This window comes from Uncinocarpus reesii, genomic scaffold, assembly GCF_000003515.1.
Source record: "Uncinocarpus reesii 1704 scaffold_2 genomic scaffold, whole genome shotgun sequence".
Taxonomy (NCBI): Eukaryota; Fungi; Ascomycota; class Eurotiomycetes; order Onygenales; family Onygenaceae; genus Uncinocarpus; species Uncinocarpus reesii.
Genome location: NW_003052499.1, coordinates 442,843 through 449,897, shown reverse-complemented (window position 1 = coordinate 449,897; position 7,055 = coordinate 442,843). Strand labels below are relative to the sequence as shown.

The window sequence follows — 7,055 nt, the reverse complement described above, 5'->3', positions numbered from 1 at the left end:
GAGACCTGAAGCGCTTTTTATCGCTTCGACGGATCGGATAGTAATACGGGATATACTTATAGCGCACATGCCATCCCAAGCACATGCTGGTTACGAGCGTCGGGGTAAAATATTTACCCCGGGCATTGAACAAGTGGAGTAGTGAATCCATCGAGCCCAGTACAATTCCTGAGCATTGTTTGGCACTCCCTGTCCAGGGCCATCCGCTGAAAAGCTGAAGCTGCCATCAGCTGGCCACCATATCGCATCCCCTTCGCATCGTATTGCGGAAAAAGATCATCAATCACTGAGCGGCCCTCTTACGAAGCTTGTTCGTCCCATGAAGCCAATCCAGCAACCCAATCGACCCATAATTCAAGTTGAACTTTTCATGATGCAAATCATGCATTTTGGCAATCCCACTGAAGAAATCATACCCGCTATGCACGAGCGACGTATTAAACAGCTCGTAGGCAAGGAATATCCAAAAGGTCACAATGTGGCTTCCAAGTAGCGCCGGCGGGATTGTGATGGGCAGGATATTCGCCACGATGTGCTCGACGGGATGCGCGTACTGCGCCGCAAGCGCGACTGGCGCGGTGAAGCGGTGGTGAAGCTTGTGGATGCGGGCGTAAAACGAGCGGTGGTGCAGCAGGCGGTGGCCGTAGTAGAAGAGGGCCTCGCGCAGCACGAGGGAGATGGCGAAGTCTCTGGCGATTATGGGGAGAGCGGGCAGCGGGGCTTCGATCCGGTAGGGGCTTTTGGGTGAGAGGAGGATGAGGAGGATGTGCAGGGCGGAATTGATGAGTTGGTTGCGCAGGACGAGGAGGGTGCAGTCGCGGATTTCCTGGCTCGTGGGCTGTTTGGGGCCGGGCTGGAGCTTGTGGCGGGTGGAGAAGGATGGGGCGAAGATGTCGAGGAAGAGGAAGAAGAGCGAGGGGAGCCAGAAGGTGAGGAGTTGGATGGTGAGAGTGCCGAAGAACTCAATGGCTGGATCTGAGTGGGAGTTGAGGATGTTGCTCCATGTTGTGTCCAAGAAGGTGCCTTTGTCTCGGCCGCTGAAAACAGAGGACGCCATGGTTCAGACACGGTCACATCGAGGCAAAGAGATCTAACTAGTAAACGTCTGATACTGGACTGATCGGATGGGAAAATATATTTTATATCAAACCTGACAATATAAAACGCCGACAACTCGTGAATTGTATATGCCTCGGTTCGGAGAACCGACAAGCCATGCTGGATGCCCGCTGCATGTGAGATCTTGGAGGAATCTCTCCACTTTGGAGCCTTCTTCCCAACGTACACCTTTTTCCCGATTGACAACAGCAATTTCATGTGCAAAATGAGCCTTGAAGTTCAAGTTGATATCAAGCGTTGGTGAACCGGTTACGGGCGGAGTCCGCCGCGGAGAGGGGCGGAAACCCAGCGGAGCGGGGTGCGGAACCATCTCAGATCAGAACTTTATGAGTCCTTGAGGCCGGTAACTATTGTATCCCGGGATGCCCAAGTCTCTTCAAATCGAAAATATAGGCCTGAAGTCGGCCCTGAAATTCTGGCGCGATCTGGCTATGAGCAGCTCGTTTGATCAGCCCGACTACGTTTCCGCTTGCCCTCCAGATAGTGGAGAAAGTGACCAAATATATACAAGGCATGTCATACTGCCATGCAAAGGGCTTGCAATATAAACAAGAAGTGTACAGGATTGGTATCAAAATAAACAAGAAAGCCTCCCTGGCTCCGACAGACCCGACCCATTTACGCCTGCGCTTCCATGCGCCTCATGTTTCCCGTCATACCTCATTGGACGGTCCTCGAGCCAGAGATATGTCGTTTTCGGACTCATCCAGCTCCTGAAAACTATTCACACGAACCTCCATAGTTTTTGTTATATAGCCTGGAACAATATTTTCGGTGGAATCGTTGGCACCATCACTGCCGCTGGAGCTCGATCGACTCCCGCCTACCCATCCCTGGTACTCGCTAAGAGGATAGATCTGAGCGTCTGACCCTGTAAGCATCAGCTTGCCACCGTGGCTCCTATTTTTGCTGCGGCTGTGCTGATGGTGACCATGCGGTCGATTTGGTCGTTGAGTCAAGGAGCCGTTTGGAGATGAGGCGGAAGTTCGTTCGCGGAGCGCTGTGACTAGTGGTCCGAGGGTTGGGATGCATGCAGCGATTATGATTAAGTATTGTTCCGTGGCGATGTAGATGGTTAGGGCGATGCTGTTGAAGGTATAATCATTTTGTACGGATAATCGTGCCAGGAGAACTGTTCTGGCAGTCGTAGCAGCCATTGCACTGGTTATTGTTAGATTCAGTTCGCAATGTGTGCACGGAATATCACAGAAGACATACGCTATACCAAGTGCCGTGACGCAACCAAGACCTATTTTCAGTCTCAATTCTGTTTGGGATCTCCAGAGTATAAATATGGGATATATTGCGAGGAGGAAGTTGGAGAATGCCGACATTGCTAATGCACCTGTTCAATCGCCATGTTGCAAGATACCAGCCGGTCCGTTGAAAACTTACAGCCTTGGAAATATGCGTAATCCCGCTGGATCTCTGGCGGCCAGCATTTCCCCTTGATCCGATTGTCCCAAAGAGCCGCAGTCGGTTTACACTGGTGGTAGTACGAGTAGACACACAGGATGTTCACTATTGTAAGCAAGATCGCTCCTCCGTAAAAGGCTTTCTTTTGCTCTTTCGCTCTGTCCACGACTCGGAGCAGAAATAGGACGACCGAGACCTTTCCCCAATTTGCAGCCATTATTCCAAAGCCTTGGGATATCCAGTTGAATCGGTTGGCTTGGATTCTGTCGTTGTCCGTAAGGTAGACCTCATGTCGGCCTGTGCCGTGTCTGACGCTGATACTGAGCAAAACGGAATGGGACGCTGCGTTGAGCTGCAGAGGCTGTCAGTATTATAAACGCATTTCGACGACTCTCAATCTCAACGCCTGGGGCCAATAATCACCATCGTTAGGCACATAAACACATCATCTCGCCCCCAGAATCTGTTCAATTTCGTCCGGCTGAATATCCGCGATATGACGAGCAGCAGCGCAATGGTGAACTCAACCCACACAATGGAGTTTATCACCGGGCCCCAATTCACGTCCCCATCTGTTCGAGGCTCATGGCCAGCCATCCTGATCCGGCTCTGAGAACGTCGCAATATCATGCGAGTCCTAGCCAGAGGGCTCCATCGAAGGGACGTCGAGCAGGTATTGCTAGAAAACACTTAACTCGACATTGAAAGATTGATCAACGGACCCAGCCTCAGTCTCCTGCATGGCGTGAGGGTGCAAAGTCTCGATTCGACCGGGCAGACCTCAGTCTCGGATTTTGGCATGATTATTAAAAGATTCTCGAAACTGAACCGCCTCCTCCTTCGTCAACACCAAAACGCCATCGACTGGGATGAACGCTGTAAGCGAGCTGGGATCAGTCCCAGCAGACGGTTTGCACGCCCATGCATCCCGTCCTAGAGCCAATGGACTCGCGAGCTGCGAGTTTGAAGGTTAAGAAGCCATCTTCTAGCGCCGAAGTTCCAACCCATGTCGTTTCAACAATGCGAGGCTGTTGGGTTTGGGCGTCAGTTTCCGTGCTGATCTTCGCGATCATTTTTTCCCTTGAGAAAGCCTAGCATTTTGTGAACTAACCAACTAACTAGTTAACTCGTGACCCCGAACGAGCTCGTAACAATGCCGGCGCGCTATTAGCCTATTACCCAGATGAAGCTCGAAATTGACCTGGGAAAGGAGCCGGGCATTTCTGCGTGGGCTCAATTTTGCATGACCAAGCTCCTGGTCACACCTCTTGGGGGCGATATAAGCAGGGAATGCTGATAAGAAGGCGTGCTGCTAACAAGGAGAGCCGCTGTTGACTGATGATGAAGACAGCCTTTAGAATCCGAAAACCCGGTGCAGTGATTTGGAATTTCTCGACGTCTTTTGCACTTGGCAGTTTGGTGTTTCAACCTTTGGATGTGATTCTGCTTTGCCAGATCAGGTCAACGGCAGTCAATATCTCTGTGCACTTCAGTCGAGACGCGGTTGTCATCAATTCGGTTTCTTTGCATGAACACTAGCCTTTGCACTCATTCGTTCAATGCTGCCAGTATAATGTAACTAACGAGATAGGCTTTGTTGTGGACATTCTCTAGTTAGTTAACTATATGCGATGGGTTTTATGGGAGGTGTGCGTGCATTGTTTTGATTGCTCCTCAACACAGCATCACTGGGAATGGCTAGCTCTCTCATCGGTGAGGTCGATAAACGAGTTCTCATGCCAAATTTATGGCAGATTAGCTCACATATAGTTACCTGCTTGTCCGTTTGGTTGCCGGTCTTGCTCCTCGACAATCAGTGACGAGCTCGATCCTATATCATAACCACCTATACAATGTCGCACATTCTTCTGATTTTCTGTTAATAGTCTCTGCTCTGATAATCTCTCCCTTTGCGCACGAACTCTAAGGGCCACTGTCCACCATTCGCGAGCAACCTTAAGAGTGCAAGGATGATCCGACAGCGTTTCTGGACCACAATTCACACATTCGCGAGGACAATAATCAACGGTCGAAGTCGAGCGTCATGCCTACTTTGGAACACCGGACATCCACAAAAGCCTCTATGCGGAATAGAGAGTGATCGAGTTTCATGTTGTCTGGTGCCTGTTTCCGGCCCTCGCGCAACAAACCGGCTCCCATACTAGCAGTATTAAGCATACATGATCAGCAGGGGATTCCCCAGCCCGTTTTCGTCTCAATCAATCTCCGGGATATGCGCTCCCCGGACTGGGGGCGCTATTGGGTCAGGGCTCTCCTGGTTTGACCGTTTGAGGACGCGAGTGGAGCGTTCGGTGCAGATAATTTGAAGGAAATGCGTTTATGCGAGAACCCCGGATTGTGGAGAGTTGGATAATTAACCAAAGCGCTGGAGTAAAGTAACGGCTTCACGGCATTTCAACAGGTTCGGGTGAGGTGAATAATGCCACTTCCGCGTCACGCAGCACCGGGCATTCGGTGTGGATTCAAATCCGAGAGTTCTAATCCTGGACGATGGAGGATTTGACCCGGCGTGCCCCTTGTCTTGTCCTCACAAGCTGGGAGAAAACAGCCGCCGATGATTGAGCATTGAATATCGAACCTCACACTCGGAATTGTTGTTCAAAGGGAGTTTCTACAATAGTTGACATTATTAATTTCTAATATCCAGCCCAATGATGACAACCCGGCGCTCTCTTTGGATAGCACTCAATTGTCCCTTCATGATAATACCTCGTATATAAATCCTTCCAAGATGCAACATAAACCCGCGTGTCCCTTTGCTCGGTCCAACAAGACTCAAAAACAAAAAGATATCAATATACAAGCAAAGGCAGGAATAACAAGTGCGAATGAATCAGAAAAGCACTTCATACTTCCCCCAAGGATAACGACAGGTAATGGGAATCCATAACAAACCGGTAGAATCACCATGGATTAATTCAGCAAAGGAAAAGGAAAAGCATACATCTTTCGCTCAGACAATGCGACATCACAATCGAAAACCCGGTTCTGGGATGAGAACAATGTAGGACGATAAAACCAATTGGACACCGACGGACAAGATGTATCCCCCACAAACGAGGATATCTAGCGTAAAACAGAGTCTAAGAACCATAATTTGACAAAAAAAAAAAAAGGGGTGTTTTACAATAATATGTCGAATACTTATGTTTCTTCCTTCTTCTCGGCGTCATCTGTTATAGGAGGAGGTTGCGGTGTAGACTCGCCTGGCTCGGGTGCATCCGACTCCCCAGTCGAACCTGAATTATGCTTTTCGGTGTTATCGGTGTCTGTGAGGGTCTCTGGCTCGGGAACCGGCGGCAGGGGATTGGAGTCGTGACCATTCTCTTTCACTGAGCTTGTCCCAGCTATTCGCCGTCTCATTCTCCGGCTTCTCCTTGCTTCTTCGGCACTGTCTCTGCGGCGAGCGCGCGCCGAATCCGAATCCTTGTTCTCTCGCAGGCCTTGGAGCATGCTAGCAGCACGGTCCGCAACATCTTCGCCATCAGACACGCGGATATCCGGAGTAGCCGTAGTTGCATCCCCTGCGGGCTCTGGTTCCTGCGTTTGCTCCTCATTGGTTGTTGTATTTTCACTGGCCTTCTCGTCGCCTTCTACAGGAAGTTCGGGCATGCGTTGCCCCGAGGCTACTCGGACTTGGTGCCGCTCCTTTAACCTCGCACGACGACGCCTGTCGCGTTGATCACGCGCTTGCGGAGCGGCGGCTCGGAGTTTCTCCAATAGAGAATCCATTGCGCCGCTGCTCGCAGCAGTTGGGGAGCTCGGGCCGTCGGATCCATTGGTCAGAGCGGGATTAACGCGTTTCCGAGCCAAAGATGCTTCCATTCGGCGTCGATTGTCTTCCCAAGCAATGTTCTTCTCTTTCGATTTCTAGTTGTAACGGATGCAATTAGCTTATTTTCTGAAGGTTTATACACTCGATACATGTTACATACCTTCCATTCGAGCAAGAAGCCCGCGAGCTTCCCAAAGAACTCTCTTCGAGCATTTTCATCTGTGCTGTCTTCACCGTAAAACGTCATGATATCGTCAAATGTTTTGCTCATCTCTTCTAGATAAATCTGCAGCTGCTCGGCCTACGTCTTGCATCCTTCATCGATCGCTGAACCACTATAATTACGCGATCTTGGGGATGGAATTTCTAGGGGTCGCTCAGGTTCCCAGCATCGAGACTTGACTGAACGTTTTTGATATGGTCAATATACCGTTGGGCGTCAGAACGTAGTTGATCAATGTTCGCTTTCTGAACAATAATAACACCGTGGATTTCATCCTGGAAATGTTCCCACTCAGGGTATTGGTTTCGAACAATGCGTTCGACAAGGTCCGCAAAAGTCGAGTCATTCTTGTCGTCTTTGACCATTCGCAAGCGCGCGAGCGAGCTCAGCTTGAATCCAACGGGCTTCTTATTAGATTCGTTCATGAAGTTGCCAATGTCCAGAATCCAACATCACGTAAGGTTCATGAGCGACACAGACTCACGCAAGGACTCGGCGGGC

The 7,055-nt window shown here is 50.2% G+C and overlaps 3 protein-coding genes across 3 annotated transcripts in view; 1 reads left to right on the top strand and 2 right to left on the bottom strand.

The window, feature by feature from the left end:
• Positions 1 to 544: 544 nt before the first annotated feature.
• Positions 545 to 979, top strand: UREG_03111 (uncharacterized protein; the record flags this gene model as incomplete). The annotated part of the gene is made up of 2 exons (XM_002543549.1): positions 545 to 730; positions 800 to 979. 2 exons carry the CDS (start codon positions 545 to 547, stop codon positions 977 to 979), a joined length of 366 nt encoding a protein of 121 aa, XP_002543595.1.
• A 793-nt stretch (positions 980 to 1,772) lies between these two features.
• UREG_03110 (uncharacterized protein) lies at positions 1,773 to 3,132 on the bottom strand (the record flags this gene model as incomplete). The annotated part of the gene is made up of 4 exons (XM_002543548.1): positions 1,773 to 2,280; positions 2,338 to 2,368; positions 2,515 to 2,887; positions 2,959 to 3,132. The coding sequence occupies 4 exons, from the start codon at positions 3,130 to 3,132 to the stop codon at positions 1,773 to 1,775; spliced, it is 1,086 nt and encodes a 361-aa protein (XP_002543594.1).
• Positions 3,133 to 5,700: 2,568 nt separating this feature from the next.
• Positions 5,701 to 7,055, bottom strand: part of UREG_03109 (cytokinesis protein sepA) — a gene marked incomplete at both ends in the record, with an annotated part of 5,196 nt that continues 3,841 nt past the window's right edge. Inside the window, 3 exons of the mRNA XM_002543547.1 lie at positions 5,701 to 6,426; positions 6,492 to 6,555; positions 6,762 to 6,943. Of these exons, the coding sequence (XP_002543593.1) occupies positions 5,701 to 6,426; positions 6,492 to 6,555; positions 6,762 to 6,943 (972 nt within the window). The remainder of the gene's footprint in view (positions 6,427 to 6,491; positions 6,556 to 6,761; positions 6,944 to 7,055) is intronic.